Source organism: Chrysochloris asiatica, unplaced genomic scaffold, assembly GCF_000296735.1.
Source record: "Chrysochloris asiatica unplaced genomic scaffold, ChrAsi1.0 scaffold00168, whole genome shotgun sequence".
Lineage (NCBI taxonomy): Eukaryota > Metazoa > Chordata > Mammalia > Afrosoricida > Chrysochloridae > Chrysochloris > Chrysochloris asiatica.
Window position 1 is genome coordinate 456150 of NW_006408686.1, and position 20470 is coordinate 476619.

Below are 20470 nucleotides of genomic sequence, written 5' to 3' on the forward strand. Positions count from 1 at the left end.
TAACCAAACTAAGATGTAGAGTCTACCTTTATGAACTCTATCATCTAACTGTGACACTGGGCAATGACTTAATCTCTCTGAGTTCCAGTTGCCTCATGGGTAGAATGTGAGTGTGTAGCATTCTCCTCATGAGAACCTTGGTGGGGACACGGAATGTGTAGACCAGACCCAAGAAAAGGCTCAGTCCAAGGTGGCTGCGCACTTTACTTTTCTGGGATGTCCAAGACAAACCTTAACTTGCCTCTTTGGGCTGGTGGTCTATTTTATAGTCTGGGTTGGGAGACAGGAGACCTAGGTTCTAGATCCCAGCTCACTGCTTGGGGAAAGGGAAGTGGTTGAGAGGCTGAGGTCTAGAGTCAGACTAAGGTGAATTCGATTTCAGATATGACTTTTATCTGGCTGTTTGGCTTTAGGCAAGTGACTTTGCCTATCTGAGCCTCAGCTTCTTCGTTTATAAGACGAAGGCCTTGTGGGTGGTGCTAGCAGTTAACCCCCTTGGCTACTAACTGAAAGGTTGGGGGTTTGAATCTGCTCAAGGAAGTCTTCGTGATGTGCGTGTAAAAAATTAACCATTGAAAACCTTGCAGAGCACAGTTCTACTCTGACACACGTGGTGTTGCCATGAGCCCAGACTGACAAATAGCCACCGATTTTTGTTTTGTTTTTTAATGGGCCTCACGAATGGAAACTGCTTTATCCAGCACTTGGCATAGAGTAGGATCTCTGGAAGTATCTAGAAATGAAGGAGTCAATAATAACTTTACTAGTCAGTCTTCTGTGCTTTTGTTTGCCCATACAGGAAGGATGGGGGCAGGTAGGATGTACTTATACACAACCCACACAACTTTATAAGGCCATCCTATGGCGTTGGTGGAAGGGGTCCTGGTGGCCAGGTGGGAGCATCGGATTGCTAACCACAAGGTCACTGGTTGAAACTCAACAGCTGTTCTAAGGAAGAAAGATGAGGCTGTCTGCTCCTGTAGGGATTTATAGTCTCCGAAACCCTAAGGAGTTGTTCGCTGTGAGTCACAATCGACTCGATGACAGCGCGTTATGGGGGTGGGGAGGCGGCCCTGGTGACTTTAGAGTTTTCATTCAGCATCTCTTCCACCCCCAAAGTGCTCCAATGAGGCTGTGTTGGTGGCCACCTTCCACCCCACGGACCCCACCGTGCTCATCACGTGTGGGAAATCGCACATCTACTTTTGGAGCCTGGAGGGGGGCAGCCTGAGCAAGCGGCAGGGCATCTTTGAGGTGAGTGCCTGGGATGCAGGGGTGAGGAGCCCAGAGGCCCGGGGTCCCAGGAGCACTGGGATATTGCCTGCTGGGACCTCAGTTCCCTTAGCTGTTATCGGGGTTGGGGTTGGAGCTCCTTAATGCTGAAGTTGTGAGGATTCAATGGAATGAGGGTCTCGAAGCTTGCCATAGGATAAGCACTGGGCAGCTAAGCTCAAGGTTGGTGGTTCAGACCCACCAGCTTCTCAGAAATGGTTGCTCTGAATTGGAGCCGACTTAGTAACAACAACACCAGATAATAAACCCTATTTAGTGGGTGGGCGGTTGTTGATATTAGAGATAAACATTGTGAGGGCAGAGCTGACTAGCCAAGAGAGACGGGAGCTGAGACAGGCAGGCGCTGAGCAGGAAGCAGGGGGTCCTGAGAGGGGAGATGCAGATTCCCCTCTGACAAGACTCTACCTTTGGTGAGAACTGGGGCTTCCTCCCTAAAAATGAGACCCTGAGGGAGAGAAAGTGAGGGAGACACTTTCAAGAGGTGGGGCAGGGCAGGAAAACATACCTAGAGAGACACAGAATATGGATGAAGAGTTAGAGAAAGGGGGGCACCAAGGGACACAGGGGGATCAGAGAGGCAGAGGGGGTTGGGGACACTCAGGAATAGAGAAGGGTAGACCAAGGGACAGAGAGAGGAGCAACTGAGAGGCAGAGACCAGATGGAGAAAGACGAGGCAGGAAGTGGTTCTTGGGTAGGAAAGGGAGATGGCCTACACCAAATTTGGAGGCAATAGGAACACTCCCAGGTGGGAGGCAGACTGGAGGTGGGATGTTCCACTTGGGCCTCACAGACAAACACGAGGAGGGGATCCTGGGATCACTGTGATGTTGGGTGAGCTCTGGGCAGCCACCCCTGCTTCCGTGACTGACAGTTTCCTTTCCTCTCCCACCTCAGAAACACGAGAAACCGAAGTATGTGCTCTGTGTGACCTTCCTGGAGGGTGGCGATGTGGTCACCGGGGATTCTGGGGGGAACCTCTATGTCTGGGGCAAAGGTCAGTGTCAACTCATATGTCTGAACCCCAATCCATCCTCCTTCCCCCCGCCAACACCATTGGCTTCTCCTTTCCTCTAACTTTGCTTATATTTTATATAAGATAAAATAGATTAAATTCTTAATCTGTTCACTTCTAATACACCACCCCGTCAAGGTTAAGCTAAAAAATTCTGCCCTCCATGAAATCTTACTGATTCCCTACCCTGTTCTTTTACAAATACCATACCAGGGATCAAGTCTAAATTATAAATGAATAAGATTATCCAGTGGATGGATAAATGGGTAGGTGGAAAATTTGTCTTAGCCAATGAATGAACGAATGAAGAAAGGAATAAAAGAATGAAGGGATCATCTAATCAAGGAATGGAAGAATGAGTAATTGGCTTATCCTCTCTCTTAGTAGATTGGTGGCTAGGCCAATGAACAGCAGTCACATGAATGAATAGGTTGTCACAAGCAATGGATCTATGAATGAAAGAGTATATAATCAAGTGGTTGTCTTAGTCAATGGATTGAACACAATGACCCATGAAATGAATCCATGACTGAGTTGATGGATCAACAAATGAATGAATGAGTGGATAGGTTATCCCAGTTAGTGGATAAAATGAACAAATGAATGAGGTTTTTGGCCTGAACATTTTTTTCTTCTTGTTTTTGAAAGTATGCACAGCAAAACATACAATTCTACAATTTCTACTTGTCCAACTCAATAGCATTGATTACATTCTTCAAGTTGTGCAACTGATCTCTTCCTCCTTTACCGAACTATTCCTCCCCCATTAACAAGGAATCACAGCCCCCTAACCTTCGTACCTGACTTTTGCAGTTGTTGTTGTCAATTTGATCAGATAATTTTCTAAAGAACACAAAGTTCTTAACCAAATAAACGAATCTTCTTAATTTAAACAAAGCTGTTTGAACTACAAGGTCGGTGGTTCAAGCTCACCAGCTGCTTCTCAGAAACCCTATACAGGGTCGCTATGGGTTGGAACTGACTCGATGGCACTTAACAACAACAACTATTTGGATTAAAGAAAACCTCGGGATATTTTGGTTTAAGATTTAAAGATTAGTTCAGTGAAACAGTTTTGGCAAGTTAATCAACCTTAGTGGCTCCAGAAAATCAGAATTCTGTGAGAATAGAGTTTTGTTCCACATTTCCGGATTCCTCTTTAGAGTCATCTTTAATCAAAATGTTCAGTAATGATAACTGGGATCATCCAGTTCTTCTGGCCTCATGGAATAGGAGGTATTTGTTCATAGAACAATTAGATATGCATTCCATTTCCTCTTTCTATGGCTAACTCTCCTTTTCCTCTTCTGCTTGCTCCAAGGCCTAATGAGCATTTTTACTTTCACATACTCTTTGTTCAAAGCTGCACTGAATATTACGCCCATTTCACAGATGAAATATAATAGGCTCAAAGCAGGGACAGAGCATAGTAAATAGCTGAGCTGGGCGGAGTCAGGCCACTTGGTCTCTAAAGTCTCCCTGCATTTTGTCTTCTGCCATACTGCACATAGTATGTGGGAGATAAGCCTGAACTAGGTGTTGCGGTTTGACCTCAGGTAAAGATTTTTTCCCTCTCTGGGCCTCAGATTTCCTCCTGCAAGCTGTGTGGAGGGCAGAGATTCCTTTCAGCACCAATTTTTCTGGCCTGGGGAAGCAGGTCCCCTGTAGAATTACCCTAGACAGAACCAGGGAATGGCAAGAGAGTAGGCTTTTAGGAGTTGGTTGGGCCATGTGTTCTTTGTGTAGCCTTGGGAAAGTCATGTTCCTTGTCTGAGAAGCATTTGCCTCATCTATAAAATGGGTATTCTATCACTACTTCCTTTCCAAGATTGTTCTCAGATTCCCTTGAGATCAGTCTGCTGAGTACGTGGGCACAGTGGGTTTTTCCTGGCAAACTGTGAGCTCTCTGAGGGTAGGGACTGGATTTGAGTCATTTCCATCTTCCCAGGCCCACGATTGGCCTAGCCCATGGGATTTCAAGGTGTCAGATGAGGGAATTGTTTAGAAAGTTACGTGGACAGATGATGTATGTGTTTATGTGTCTCATGTAAAGAGAGCTTGGCTAGGTTGGAGGAAGTGGCCCCATATATGAAGACTGGGAACTGAGTAAGAGGAACCGTGGTGGCACTGTGAGCTAAAGTCGGTGGTTTGAAACACCAGCCATTCCATGGGAGAAAGATGTGGTAGTTTGCTTCAGTCAAGATTTACAGCCTTGGAGACCCTGTTGGACAGTTAGTTCTCGGTCCTACGTGGTTGCTATGATTTGGAATGAACTCCACAACAATGGCTGACGGGCTAAGTGGGTTCCTTCCTTTCCTCTGGTTCTTCCCTCAGCCTCTTCCTTGGTCTTCACTACCTTCTGCCTAAAACACTATTCACCCCTGCTTATGTTATGCTAGCTGATTCCCACTCAACCTTCCGATTCTTGCTCAGCCACCAGCTCCTCCAGGAAGCTCTTCCTGGCCCACGAGGCTGAGTGCCTCCATGGGATTCCATAGCTTCGTGGGTTATCACTAACTGGTAATAGGTTGGGACTGTCCCCTTCATTGTCGGGCTGGTATGTCCTAGAGCATCTTAATCACCATGTATGTTTTCCAGTATCATCTCGCATGAGACTAGTCCCAGAGTAAATGCTAATTAATTGTTGATTGAGTGAGTTAAGGGATCAATGAATGTATGAGCACATTGGCATATGGACTAATAGATGGATGAATGAGTAGATGGATTAGGAGATGGGTGGATGTTTAGATTATGGAAGTATGGATTGACTGGTGAATGGATAGCTGTGTGGGTTCGATGAATGGATGAAAGGTGATGGATGGATGGATGGATCTGTAGATAAATGGGTGGATGGATGGGTAAGTGGATGGACAGACAGATCAGTAGATAAATTGATGGATGGGTGAGAGTAGGCAGCTGGATGAGTAGATGTGTGGGAAGATGGTAGGTGGACCAATCAGTGGATGGAAAGATAGATGAATTGATGGGTGGATGGATTTTTGAACAGACAGATCAATAGATAGATAAGAAGATGAATGGATGGGTAAATGTTATAGCTTTGATGGTTGAATGGATGGATAACAGGTATTTGAGTAGGCTAATTGTTGTTGTTGTTAGGTGCCATCGAGTCAGTACCAACTCATAGCGACCCTATGCACAACAGAACAAAACACTGCCTAATCCTGGGCCAATAGTGGATGGAAAAGATGTTGTAAAATGCTGTTGAGTCCCTTACGAATCATAGTGACCCTGTATAGGATTTCTGAGGAGTGGCTGGTGGCTTTGAACTGCCAACCTTTTGGCTACCAGTCCAGTGCTAATCCTGCAGTGCCACCGTGAATGGCTGAATGGATAGAGACGTGAGTTTGAGGCCCCTTCAGGGGTGTTCAGGACCAACTTTCCCACGCTGCCCCTGGCTCGGGCTACTTTGCAGGTGGAAATCGCATCACACATGCAGTGCTGGGTGCTCACGATGGCGGCGTGTTTGGGCTCTGCGCCCTGCGGGACGGGACGCTCGTGTCCGGAGGGGGCCGCGATCGGCGCGTGGTCCTTTGGGGTTCCGACTACAGCAAGCTGCAGGAGGTGGAGGTGAGGAGGGGGAACCCAGGCTCACATCAGGGTGGGGAGGCTTCCCCTCAACCTGACTCCTACCAGTGGTCCCTCCACTCCCCAACGTGCCCCCTCCTCCCAGGTCCCAGAGGACTTCGGCCCCGTTCGCACTATTGCAGAGGGTCGGGGAGACACATGGTATGTGGGAACCACCCGTAACTCCATCCTGCAGGGCTCAGTCCACACGGGCTTCTCACTGCTGGTCCAGGTGAGTTTCTTTTATACCATCCCTGCTCCAGCCCCTCTCTTTGTCCTTTTCCCTGAACCACTAGACCAACCATCCCTTCCCTCCTCCCTCCTCCTGTCTCCTCAGCTTCTGCCCCACCCCTTCCCCCTTGGCCTGGCAAACACCACTAACCTTCCCTTGACCTGCCCTTGTCCATAACCTTACCTCTACCCTGGTCTCTGACCCAAACTTCCCACGCTCCAGCAACTACTAAGTTAACTGCTAGCATGGCAGAGGGTCCCCAGAATCCTGCTGTACCTGTGTCGCCCTTCTAACTAGGCTGCTGTCTGTTTCTCCTGTTAAATGCCCAGGCAGGTTGTTAGCAGGCTGTGTACCCTCTGGGTCACACACCTTGCCAAATATCCAGTTCCCAGGAGCTAGGAAGTCCCCACACCCACCACCCCATATCAGTCGGCTCGTATTCCTCCTTGCAGCTTAAATGCCCACTGCTCACTTCCTGTGCCATTTCTCCTGACTCCACTTGCTTAAAAACCACCCTACCTAGAGAGCATGGTGGAGCTGTAGGATAAGCATTGGACTGTGAACCACAAGGTCAGCAATTTGAGCTTGCTAGCCTCTCTGTAAGGAGCTCTGGTAGCTAGCTAATGGTTACAAATCAGGCTGGGAATTGCAAGGTTAGCAGTTCGAAACCACCAGCTGTACCGCGGTGGTTCTGCTCCCGTAAAGATTTACAGCCTCGGAAACCCTGTACAGGGTCGCTATGAGTCGGAACCGACTCCATAGCACATAACCAACCAATTTAAAAGGATCTCTGGTAGCGTAGTGGTTACAAATCAGGCTGCAAACCTCAAGGTCAGCAGTTCGAAACTACCAGCTGTTCCGCGTGAGAAAGGCTTTCTGCTTCCATAAAGATTTGCAGCCTTGGAAACCCTCCACGGCACATAACAACAACAACAACAATCCTCTCTGTAGGAAAAAAATAAGGCTTTCTGCTCCTGCAAAGATTTACAGCCTTGGAAACCCTATACTTGGTCGCTATGAGTCAAAACTGACTCTACAACACTTAACAACAACAACCAAGAGTTTATAGCATCTGGTCATTAAAAACCAAACCAAACCCACTGCTGTCGATTACAGCTTATTGTGACCCTTTGGGATAGAGTAGAACTGCCCTCATGGGCTTACAAGGCTGTCTTCTTTACAGAAGCAGATTGACATTTCATTCTCCCACGGAGCAGCTGGTGGGTTCAAACCATCAACCTTTTGGTTAATAGCCACGTACTTACTCATTGCACCATCAGGGCTCCTGGGGTGATGATTATGAATGTGAATTCTGCCTTGAGATGCTCTTTAAACCTTGTACTGAAACTATGCCCTGAAGTCACACAAAACAAAGGACATTATTACTTGTGATTGTGGTGCTCCAATGAAGTCCTGGTGTGGCACTGTGGGGATAAAACACTGGACTGCAAGGTCAGTTTAAACCATAAGGTCGGTGGTCCAAACTTACCGACCGCTCCACGGAAACCCTATACCGGGTCACTATGAGTCTGAACCAACTCAGTGGCACGTAGCAACAACATGGTGTTCCAGTAAGAAAACATCTGGATGAGACCCAAAAGGTCAACACTTTATAGCAAAGATGAGACGATAAGGGGGGCAGGGAAACTAGAACCTTAGAAACAGAACTGTCAAAATTCAACGAAAGAAAATATTGACACATTATTAAAAATATTACTAAGTGTCACTGAAGAATTTATGTAGAGATTGTCAGATGGGAACTTAATTTCCTATAAAACAGATACCAATAACACAATAAAATACAGTACAAGTGGTGAAAGCAGCAACTGTATGAAACCACCTTGTTTTTCTAGGTCCTGCAAGTTTTCTACCTTTGACAGAGTATATAGTCTTAGCACTTTCCTATCACTCCCTACTGTTGGAAAATATTTGAGTTAAAAAGAATATGGATTCTGAGGCTTGCCTGTGTGGGTTTGAATCACAACCCTGTCACTTACTAGCTAGCTGTGTGATGTTGGAAGAGTAACTGGTCTCTCTCTGCTTCTCTGAAATGGGGAGACTATAGAACTGAACTTGATAGGGTTTGGGAGGATTCCTTGAGTGAGTTCATACCAAGCATTCAGCGCACATGTTCAAAAGGTGTTGGCCAAAAATGGTTCCTTGTTTGGTGGCCCCTCTCCTTTCGCTCCTTCCATGAATTTTCCCTCTGACAGTCTAACTGAAATCTATACTGCTGCATTTAGATCCCTCTCTAGTTCTGGTCTCCATGGGAAGAAGATGAGGGAAAGATAAAGAAAGACAAGGGCTAGAGAAGGATTTGTAATTGTGCTGAAGCCAGAAGGGGCCATGTTTGTCCTTGTTATTTGCTATCTCCGGTCGGTGTCCCGGATCATGGTGCAGCGAAACGCTAGCCAATCCTGCGCCATGGCCATGATGGGTTACAGGCTGGACACATAGGGGTTTCGTTGGCTGATTTTGGGGAGTAGAACACCAGGCCTTTCTTCCTAGTATGTTTTAAATCGGGAAGTTCCCGATACTTGTTCAACATCATAGAAACACGCCAGCCTCCACCAGTAGACAGGTGCTGGCTGTGAGTGGGGTACATTGGCCGGAAGTAGATGCCGTCCTGGTGTGGCGCTGGAGGATCAGTACTGGACTGCTAACCACAAGGTCAGTGGTTTAAACCCACCAGCCCCTCCTTGGAAACCCTAACAGAACTAACTCAACAGCATTTAACAACAACAACAGCAACAATCAGCAACAGCTTCCAGTTTGTGTGTATTGTTTCTATATTAGCCTTGCATTTAGCATTTCCATCCATGAGCGGAGCGAATGCAATGATGATATGAGGCAAAGACAGCGGATAGCCCCATTTCACAGAAGGTAAACTGATGTCTCCAAGGAGAACTCACCTGCCTAGGATCTTCTAGCCAATAAGAAAACAGTTCTGCCTACCAGACAGACCCACCATGTGGGGTGCTCTCTGGGGGATCCCACAGTCTCCTGGATTCTGTCTGATACCTGAGCTCAAGGTCTTTAACAACCACACTCTCTGGCCTCCCAGTTTTCCTGTGCAAACAGAAAAAGCAGAAGGCCAGAGTGGCAGGTCGGGGGCAGGATTTACCAGGAGCTGCACACCAGAGGTCTGCTGACCACTGATCATTTTGGTCACCTTGAAAAGCAGGTCATGGTGTGTTGCTGTTGCTAGCTAGCCTAGTGCTTCTTCCTAATGTCAGCATTTCGGTGGGAAAGGGTCAGGATGGGCGGGGCCAGGATGATGTCTTACCCTCCCTCTAGGGCCATGTGGAAGAGCTGTGGGGTCTGGCGACGCACCCCAGCCGGGCACAGTTTGTGACGTGCGGGCAGGATAAACTGGTTCACCTGTGGAATATGGAGTCCCACCAGCCGCTGTGGAGCAAGAGCATCGAGGTAAGCAGGTAGAGGAGTGGAGATGGGCAGAACACACCACTCCTCCAAAGTTACCTGTCCCAATCCATCAGGACTTGGTGAATCTAATGGAAACTGCAAGGTATTTATAAGCAGAAGAGAATTTAAGTACGTATGATCATTGACCCCAATTACAGTGAAACCTTAGTTACAACGGATTCGGGGAAGTAGTCGTTTTTAGCTCATCCTGCCTCTGTAGTATGGGAAAACCTACTAAAAAAAAGATGCTTAGTTCACTGAATCCTGCAGGCCAGCTTTTTGAGGCTTTGCACTAGGAATCCCTCCAGGATTGCTTAGGATTCTAGAACACTCTATGGCCTTTAAAAGAGGATTGGTGGTACAGTGCTTAAGCATTGGGCTGCTAACTGAAACGTCAGCAGTTTAAACCCACTAGCAATTTTGTTGGAGAAAAGACCCATAAAGATTATAGTCAGTCAACCACATGAAGCAGTTTTATTTTACCCTATAGAGCTCTGGTAGTGTAGTGGTTACAAATCAGGCTGCCAACCTCAGGGTTAGCAGTTCGAAACTACCAGCTGTTCCGTGGGAGAAAGATGAGGCTTTCTACTCCCATATAGATTTACAGCCTTGGAAACCCTGTACAGGGTCACTATGAATCGGAACTGACTCCACAGCACATAACCATCACCACCACCATAGAGTTCCTTGGACTCCTGGTGTGGTGTCGTAGGGATAGCACTGGACTGTGAACTACAAGGTTGGCAGTTCAAACCCACCAGCTGCTCCTTTGAAACCCTATACAGGTAGCTATGAGTCGCAACCAACGCTGCTACGGCACTGAGCAAGAGTAGAATTTACAATTTTGTTTCTTGATTGTACTCACCTCGGTTAAAGGTTCAGTAGTCACATGTGGCCTGTGGTTAGAGTATTGGAAAGTGAAGGTGTAAACCATTACAGTAGGTTCTATTGGATAGTCTTGCTTCAGAACCACCCAGGGTTAAGTTTGCACTGGTCACAAAGCTGATCCTGAATCTGCACTCTGAGTTTGGGACCTGAAGTCCACTGTCTTTAACAATTACACTTTGGTGACTCCAATACAGGGGTCTGTGTTCTGAGAAACTGGCTTAGTAACCAGTATCATTTTATTGACTCTGTCCCCAAACACCACAAGGCAGAAGGGAAGATTGTTCCTGATCTTAGTTTCTTAGTGCGGGTAGAACAACAACACCACAACTGTTGTGAAAGTTGTGACTTTCACAACAGAACTTTATTTTTCACAGTTTATTATTGTTGTATGCCCTCGAGTCGATTCCAAATCATATAGTGACCCTGTAGGATAAAGTAGAACTGTCCTATACGGTTTCCTAGTCTGCAGTCTTTATGGGAGCAGATTGCCAGGGTTCGTTCTCCTATAGAACGGTGGGGTGGGTTTGAACCGACAACCTTTCAGTACATAGCCAGCTGCTTAACCATTGTACCTTCAGGGTTCCTTTCTCACAGTTTTGGAAACTCTAGGGGAAGGCACTCTGTATTCGCGCTGGGGAAAGTCTGCCTTAGCTTAGCATCTCTAACCTTTTTGTGTTCCTTGGAGATCTCCACAAGGCTTCTATCTTTTCCCCATTCTTGCTTGCTTGCTTCTGTTCTTAATCTCTTTTATCTCTCAAAAGTGATTGGCTTCTGTTAACCGATGATGCATGGAGGGGATTGTAATCATTGCAATGAAACAAAATACGATTGATTGAGTACAAAACCTATGCTCTCCCATGTAAACTAAACTATCACTGAATTCACAATAAAAGTCCCCCCCACCTTTTTAAAAAGTGATTGAATTAAGACATGCCCTACACAGATATGGCCTAATTAATATAACAAAGAAACCTGTATTCCCAAATGGGATGACATCCACAGGTATAGGGGTGCAGCTCTACAACACATAGTTTTGGGTGACACAATTCCATAACAGCCCTCACTTAGAAATAGGCTCTGGAAGGCAACCAGACGTAGCCCGGCATCACAGTGCTTCCTGGGGGATATGGTTATGCTAAGAAATTGACACCTCACAGGATACTTGTAACAGTTCTAGAAAGCGAATCTTTTGAATGTTGCTGATCTCTTATTTGCAACTCAGGCATGCAAGAAAAGCTATCTGACTAATGTTCTGGTTTGAACCCAGATCTGATTATGTGGGGCTTTAGTGTGAGGAGTCCTGGTGTGGTGCTGTAGGACAAGCACTGGATTGAAGTATCGGTTTGAACCATAAGGTCAGCAGTTCAAACTCACCAGCCACTTGAAGGCACTTTAACAACAGCTTGGTGCTGTAGGATAATCACTAGACTGCTAACTGCAAAATTGGTGGTTCAAAGCCACCAGCCACTCCTCAGAAACCATATACAGGGTCACTATGACTGGGAACCACAACAGCATTGCTTTTGAATCAACCTGCCCCCACACACACACACACACAAACAACCAACACATAAAAGTGATAAAACCCAGTGCTTTTGAATATGTGGGGAAAACAGGCAGCCAGGCACAGCTTGGTGATAGAGCTACAAGGCGGCTTCAAAAAGCATGTGGAAAAATTCTATTATCTTTTCATTCCATTTTTCCATGGATTCTTTGAAGCCCCCTCATATCTTTATGGAGAGTGAATTAGCAATATATATGAAAAACCTTAAAAATATGGATACCATTGTGCGCCCTCACGGTCACAGTTTTTAAGAAATCATCTTCAGTGAATAAAGTGTGTAAGAATTTAAGACACGGAACAAAGGATCCCATGTCAGTAGTGACAGGGGAAATGTTTTCTGTTCTGACTGACATGTTAAAGGAAAGAGGAATGGTTTTCAGGGTGGCTGGGTGGGGTGTTCCTAGAGCGTAGCACAGGGAGGATAGGAGCCCTCCTGTCAGGCTGCAAAGCTGGCTTTGAGGTAGGGGACTCCATGGGGACATGTACATGGGGACTCCAGTTCCCAGCCTCGCTTTCCTTTCTCCAGGATCCTGCTTGCTCTGCCGGCTTCCACCCTGGTGGCTCTGTCCTTGCCGTGGGTACAGTGACTGGCAGGTAAAACTGAGGAGGGTATTTTGGGAAGACTTCTTGGGGGCTGTCCCATAAATAGATACTATTTACCAGACTGATGTCCAGCAAAGTTCTGGGTAGTAGTACAAACAGTTTGCCCTTGACTACTAACCAAAAGGTTGGTGGTTTGAATCCTTCCAGCAGTGCCTTGGAGGCAAGGCTTGGTGATCTGCTCAGTCCATAAAGATTACCCCCAAGAAAACCCTATGGAGCAGTTTTCCACTCCAGTGCATGGGGTTGCCAAGAGTTGGAATCGACTCAGCACAAGAGGTTTGATTTGGTTGAATCGCCCAGCATTCCTCTGGAGTCAGCCTCTCCCAGAAATCTCTTCTGGGATCCCTCTCTTGGACCTAATACATTTCTGCCTCTTTGTGATAGATAAACTCATCCCTACCCCTGGCTCCTTCCTTTCTCACCCAAGGTGGCTACTGCTGGACACGGAGACCCATGATTTGGTGGCAATTCACACTGATGGTAATGAACAGATCTCCGTGGTCAGCTTCTCCCCAGGTAAGTGGTGGGCCTGGGACCCTGTAGAGGTAGGGGCCTGGGAACAAAGTCTCAAGAATGCAGGAACCTGAGTCTGGGTGGCAAGGCTTGAGGGCGGTTTCTAGGATTGTTGTAGGTGGTGGAGCAGTTTGGAACTGCTGGGGAGTCTGGGATAGTAAGGGACTGAATCTGAGTGGTGAGGGGGTGGAGCCTGGGTGCCTCCTCATAGCCCCCTCCCCCTCCCCCAGACGGGGCGTACCTGGCCGTGGGCTCCCACGACAACTTGGTGTACGTGTACAAGGTGGACCAGGGCGGCCGCAAGGTCAGCCGCTTGGGCAAGTGCTCGGTGAGTGGGTAGTGGCCCCTAGCCTGCGCCGCCACCCTCTTGGGGTATCCAGAATTTTAACCAGTTTTCTCCCTAAAGGGAACACAGTTTCAGCGCTCAACTGACTGCCCTGATCCACCAAGGAGCCTTAGTCCCGCCTACACACCCTGCTTGTGTTCTAAGCCCGCCCCTATGTGTAGCTCCGCCCCTATACCTAAGCCCGCCCCTCTGTGTAAACCCGCCCCAGCGTCCTAAGCCCGTCCCATCGTGTAGCTCTGCCCCTTGCATTCTAGGCATACCTTCTGTCTGGGCCCAGCCTCTTGCCTTCAAAATCGGCCCTTCTGTTTGTAGCTCCGCCCACATGTTCTAAATTCCCCTCTTGGTCTAAGCCCTTTTTGTCTAGTCCCACCCACCACAGTCTGGGTCACCCCCACCCCCGCCCATGATAGTCTGGTCAGGTCCCCAGATTCAAAGGCCTGTGTGTCCCCCTTATGTTCTCACCCACCGCCTTATTTTGCCTTCTGCCCTTTCTGTTCTAGTTCTACCCCTTCTCCTTCCTTCCTGCCCTTTCTGGCTCTAACTCTTAGCCTCCCCACTCCCGCAGGGCCATTCTAGTTTTATCACCCACCTGGATTGGTCCCAGGACAGCAGCTATTTTGTCACCAACTCTGGGGACTATGAGATTCTGTACTGTGAGTACCTCCTGGCAACCCAAAAATATTCTTTCCTCAGCCTCCTCAATTTGCATATTTGATTTTCATATATCCTCCTGAAGTCTTCCCAGGCTCTGTGTATTCAGGCGCTGTTCAGATTGCCTGGGAGTCCCTGGGTGGTTTAAATGGTTAAGTTCTCTGACTGTTAACCAAAAGGTTGGTGGGTTGAATCTACTCAGAGGTACCTCGGGAGGAAGGCCTTGGCAGTCTACTTCTGAAAAATTAGCCATTGAAAACCTTGTGGAACCCATTTCTGCTTTGAGGCATACAGGATTGCCATGATTCAGTATCAATGAATGGCAATTGGTTTTTACTTATTTCTGATTGGCTGAGGCTTTGGCTGATTTTTTTTTTTTTCCCCCCAGTGTTAACCATTCATGCCCCTTTACGGTTGAATGGATGCAATTCAGATTTCTAAATAAATGTCTGTGGTTAGGTTTTGGGGTATCAAGACCTAGGCCCCAGTACCCTCAGCCAGTTGAGCTGTGAATGAGCCCCAGGACAGCAGTTCTCCATACCCTGAACCCCTTCCCCTGCTTTCTGTTCCAGGGGAGCCATCTTCTTGTAAGCAGATCACCAGCACTGATACTGTGAGGAATGTGGAATGGGCCACAGCCACCTGTGTCCTGGGGTTTGGGGTGTTTGGTAAGTACTAGAAGCAGGGAGGGCCCACTGAGTACAGATATGCCAACAAACTTTCCTGACTAGCTGTTTTCATAGACTCCGTTGGTTACTTCCAGGACTCACTCCTTCGTCCACATGGGTAGAATCTAGGTAAAAGGAAGGCTTGGGGTGCGATGACTGTGGTGGTCCATTGGAGCTGTAATCAAATGAAGCCAAATTGGATTGAGGCACTTGGCATAGGTGTGCTCCAGACCTCCCATTTATTCAGGTATCTCTAGACTCTGCCCTTTGCTGGGTGGTGCTGGAGATAGAGAGGCCCAGGACAGCCCCAGTTCTGCCCTCTTGAAGCTCCTAGTCAAGTGAGGGAGACAGCCCTGTTCTCAAACAGTGACTGTCCAGAGTGGACAAGCCTGGGACAGAGGAGTCCAGAAGGGACACCTGGCCCAACCTAGCAGCGAGTCAGGAGGTGAAGAGCTGGAGGTGGGGCCACCCAAATTGGGCTATCAAGGTTGTGGAGGTACCTTGCAGGGCTACAAAGGAAAGTGTGGTCTAGGCAAAGGGAATGAATGGCATAGGTCAAAGCTCAGAGCGTTTGAGAATTGGGGAAATGCAAGAATTCTGGTGACTAGGTCATTGCAGAATTCCCACTGCCCAGCCTCATCCCTCCTACTGCCCAGCCCTGGTGAGGAATGAGGCCTGGCAGTGGGAGGCCAGGGCTTGCAAAACCATGATGAGAAGGCCAGCCTTTCTCTTGAGACCACCAGGAAGCGTTTTAAGTAGAAGGAATGCATTTTGAAAAGGTCATCTGACACCCTTCCTGACTGGAGCCAGATTGGGGAGAAGGAAGGCAAGGAAGTGGTGTTGGACCTGCACCCCCACCCCCACCCCCCACTTGGGGTCCCTGGTTCCAGCTGACATCTTACCATGTCCTTCCTTCTTGCCCACAGGGATCTGGTCTGAGGGGGCTGATGGTACTGACATCAATGCTGTGGCCCGCTCCCATGATGGGAAGTTGCTAGCTTCAGCAGATGACTTTGGCAAAGTCCACCTGTATAGTTACCCATGCTGTCAGCCTCGGGTGAGTGCCCCTGGGGGCCTGAGGAGCAGGGACTGACAAGCAACGTTAGGGGCAAGATTCAGACAGCCCTGGTCCAACCCAGCCCTCTCTGGGCCTTTCTTTCTTGCTTTGAAGGTCAAGGGATTTCAGAATCTAGAGTTGAAAATGCTGCTTTCTAAAGCTCTTGACAGTCTGCAGTTCTAAGATCTTGAGGTGTTTTTTTGTTTTTTTTCTCCTTATTTGGTGGTTGGTGGTTATGTGACTCATAGCGACCCTGTACAGGGTTTCCGAGGCTATAAATCTTTACGGGAGCAGAAAGCCTCATCTTTCTCCTGTGGAACAGCTGGTAGTTTCGAACTGCTGACCTTGGGATTAGCAGCCCGATTCAAAACCACTATGCTACCTTATTTACTAAATAATATATATGTGTGTGTGCCTGGACTTGGGGCTTACAAGATTTGGGGTTGCTACCCTCATGAAGCTGATACTTTAGTAGGGAATTGGATGGTTCTAAGATGCTGTGGGTCTTGGGTTTTCCATTTTGAAGCTCCCCATGAGTCTCCTGGAGTGTTTTTTGTTTTTTAAATATAAAGCTTTTATTGTGAATTGAGTGATTGTCTACAAGGCAGAACATTAGTTTTGCACTCAACCAATCACATCTTGTTTCATTGTAATGATTACCATCCCTTGCTTTTTTTGATGTACACAAAAACTCTCAGGAATATATATAATCATTTAAACAACCAAAGAACACATTTTGCAAACCAGCCCCATGTCTCCTGAAGTTTTAGGACAAGGGTCACAAACCCCAATGCTGTAAGGTCCGGCAGATGGCGTGAGAAGGAGTGAATGGGTCGCGGGGGGGGGGCATGGGGAGCTGGGGAAAGCCTGCTAACTGGTTGTTTCCCTGTGGGGGGCAAACCCAGTGCCCCCAGATCTTACACATTTTCACAAATAACCAGGCATCAGGATAATTTCATGTGAATTCTGGATTTTTAAATGTCAGCAATTAGCTTTCTAAAAATATTGTGGTCATATATGAGTGTCCACAAATAACCTATGTCAGAGGTAGAACTAGATGTTTGTTTTATCATTCATTCCGTGGAGTTGGTTTGTTTGAACGTTTTTGCTATAAAATTTTCATACACAAACAGAAAGAATGGTATTCTCTACCCATTACCCAAGTTCAGCTACAACTAGGCATGGGTTATGTATTTCTTCTTTCCCTTCTTTCTCCCTCTGCTTTGTTTCCTGTGGGGTTTTTTGTTTTTTAAGATTTTTATTGTGGATTGAGTGAAAGTTTTCAGGGCACATCATCGGTTTCACATTTAAACATTCATATAGCTTGTTTCATTACATTGATTATAATCCCCTCCACATACCATCAGCTAACAGAGTTTCTCTCTATCCTCTTTAGCTTTTTTTTTGGGAAAAACTTTGCCTTTTTGGAATTTACAGTCTCAGCTTTTAGGGAAGGTTTTTACATTTATCTGTGGGTATCCAGGGCTCATGTACGGAATTACTAACCAGCATATCTGAATAATCAGATAAGGGACATTTTGCTATGTCTGCTAGGTGGCTAAAGTCTGATCCTCAGAGCTTATGGTTTGGACAGTCAGCAACGCTTGGTGTTTTGTTTTGTTTTTTAAAAGCAAACCCTATATATTTCCCCTTTTTCTCTGTGTGCAGAAAATATACATAAGGAAACATACGCCAGCTCAACAATTTCTGTATGTATAGTTTAGTTACATTGATGTTGACATTGGAGTTGTACAACCACATTTGCTATCCTTTTCCAAATCACCGGTCCCTCACCATATTAACCCAATTCCCCCTAAGCAGTAATACCCCTGTCTTCCCTTCCTCTGGCCCTTAGTAACTATTAACAATTCCTGTTTCTATTGTATATATTTGTTTATTTCATATATGTGAGATCACACAATACAGGTCTTTGTTGGTATACATGAGGGTGAGTCAAAAATAATCCGCACTCTGGAGATAGAATTTATTTTACTCAACTTTAAGAAAAGACAGCTACATCAATTTTCAATATAATACCCTTTGTCCATTTGTCAATAAGTTTTCAGATTCCCATGTTAAAAAACATTTTAGGCTAAGCTGCAAGCCACGAATGCACCGCTGTCTTCACTTCCTCATCAGAGGTGAATCTTCATCTCCAAAGCGCTGGTGTCAGGGGACCACCGGTGAAAGTCCAATGGAGCAACATCAGGACTACAAAGCGGATGCTTTAACACCTCAAAATGAAGTATTTTGCAAAGTGTCTACAGTGTAGGCAGAGATATGCAGACATGTATTGTCATGCAAGACCACACAGTGTCCTTGGATAGCAGTCTTCTGCATTTAATCCAAAGTTTGTTGTTGTTAAGTGCCGTCGAGTCAATTCCGACCCATAGCAACCCTGGATAGGGTTTCCAAGGAGCGGCTGGTGAGCTTGAACCACCGACCTTACAGTTCAAACAGCTTTGCAGTCTGGCACATTAACCCACAGCGCCACAGTTTAGACTCTTAGGTTTAGGTTTTAGCAATTCAGTGAGCTTCTTACTGTAATGAGCATTGTAATTACTGAACTTATTTCCTGATAGTGTCCCAATACTGGCCTTTGAGAATCCCACAAAACTGTAAGCATGGATTTTCCAGCAGATGGTTGACTTTTGAACTTTTCCTTGATTGAAGATGTTTCTGTTCCCTACCCTGCTGTTTATTCTCGGGCTCATAGTGATGAATCCGTGTCTTGTCACCAGCAACGATTTTTTTAAAGAAAACTTTTACCTTCTTCATGTATCAGTCCAAATTTTGTTTGCAGATGTCCACACACTTCTGTTTATGGTCTTCTGTGAGTTGTTTCAGTACAAACTTTTCAAAGCCCATTATCTGTCATGGATTATTTCATAGGCAGAGCCATGGCTGATTTGCAAATGAATTGTCCCAGAATCCACTATTCCTTGTCTGTTCAACAGAACCATTTCACCTGCACGCTCAGTGCTGTCATCAGCTGTGGACGTGGGCAGGTGTTTTAATATAACTGGAATGTGGATAATCTTTGACTCCTCTCGTAGATTTATATATATTCTGTTATAACTGACTTATTTCACTCCACATGATCTCTGCAAGGTCCATCCAGGTGTGTGGCACACACCAGGACTTCGTTTCTCTTGATAACTTAGTAAGATTCCATCGAATGTATGCACCAGACTTGGTTTATCCATGCACTTTGGTTGTTGGCATTTTGTGGTTGTTATGAAGTATACTGCAGTACACATTAGGGTTCTGGTTTCTATTTTCCCATATATCATCTTTAAGCCCCCCAAAACTAAGCATTCATGTCTTTAAAAAAAAAAAGGCATACTCACAAACCCATGATCACCCCTAATAATTAACATCAATCCTTTCATATGATCCATATTCAAATTTGTCTGATTGCCACATAACTGGTCTTCTTTCAGTTGGTTATGTCTCAATCGGTTATGTCTCAATCTCTTCAAGTAGAACAGCTTCCGACTCGTGTACATGTACTTTTTATTTATAGTTTTTCCCTCACTTCTTACAAATAACTGTTGAAACACCCAGATCAACTGCCTGCCTTATGGGTTGGTAAAGAAGGAGTTTATTGAGCAGGAAAATCATGAGGGCCTGAATGGGCCAAATGATTAATGTATTTGGCTGCTAACTGAATCCACGCAGAGGCACTGTGGAAGAAAGACCTGGCCACCTACTTCTGAAAAAGTGACCACTGAAAATCGTGTGGAGCATCATTCTACCCTGATGCACATGCATGGTGTCACTGTGACTCACAATCTGGTTTGTTTGATTGGAATTGGTTTGATTTTCTGACCTTTTTTTTTTTTTTTTCAATTTCTTCTTTTCTTTTAACAGGCCCTCAGCCACAAGTACGGGGGACACAGCAGTCACGTGACGAACGTGGCCTTTGTGTGGGATGACAGCGTGGCACTGACCACGGGTGGCAAGGACACCAGCGTGCTGCAGTGGCGGGTGGTCTGAAGCTGCAGAGACACGGGGCTGGGAGAGATTCAAGGCTGCAGGATGGGAATTCTATTTTCGGGAGATGTCTATTGCCGAGTAGAGTAATATATATATACCCAGAGAATGTCTATAGCAGAGGGGGTTATGGGGGTGGGTGGGTAGACAGACAGATAGAAAAGTCTCTATTTATCTCGGGATGGGAAGAGGGGCCACATTGCTTCGGGGAAGCCATTGGGGTGTTTGGTTTGGGGTGTTTTTTAAGTTTATTCTTTTATATCATCCAAAAATAAAGATACATGCACTGATGTGGTATGTCAGGGTCTGTGAATTTACCTGGGATGTGTGCATAGATGTATGTGTGTCAAAAGAAACCTGTAAAATGGATTCCAACACATGGCAACCTATAGGACAGCGTAGAACTGCCTCATAGGGTTTCTAGGAGTCCTGGTGTGGCGTTCTGAGTTAATGCACCAGACTGCAAAGCTGTTTGAACTGCAAGATCGGCGGTTCAAGCTCACCAGTCGCTCCTCGGAAATCCTGTATAGGGTTGCTATGGGTCGGATCCGACTCGACGCCACTTAACAATAACAACAACAATCTTTACAGGGAGAGCCTAGTGGCTCTGTAGGATAAGCACTGGACTCTGAACC

General features: G+C 46.4%; 1 protein-coding gene across 1 annotated transcript in view; it reads left to right on the plus strand.

Moving 5' to 3' along the window:
- Positions 1-19838, plus strand: part of EML2 (echinoderm microtubule associated protein like 2) — a 42610-nt gene extending 22772 nt beyond the window's left edge. Inside the window, 12 exon segments of the mRNA XM_006871330.1 lie at positions 1120-1254; positions 2189-2288; positions 5740-5894; positions 5998-6123; positions 9421-9552; positions 12528-12595; positions 13032-13120; positions 13348-13445; positions 14029-14116; positions 14687-14782; positions 15709-15839; positions 19713-19838. Of these exon segments, the coding sequence (XP_006871392.1) occupies positions 1120-1254; positions 2189-2288; positions 5740-5894; positions 5998-6123; positions 9421-9552; positions 12528-12595; positions 13032-13120; positions 13348-13445; positions 14029-14116; positions 14687-14782; positions 15709-15839; positions 19713-19838 (1344 nt within the window).
- Positions 19839-20470: the final 632 nt, after the last annotated feature.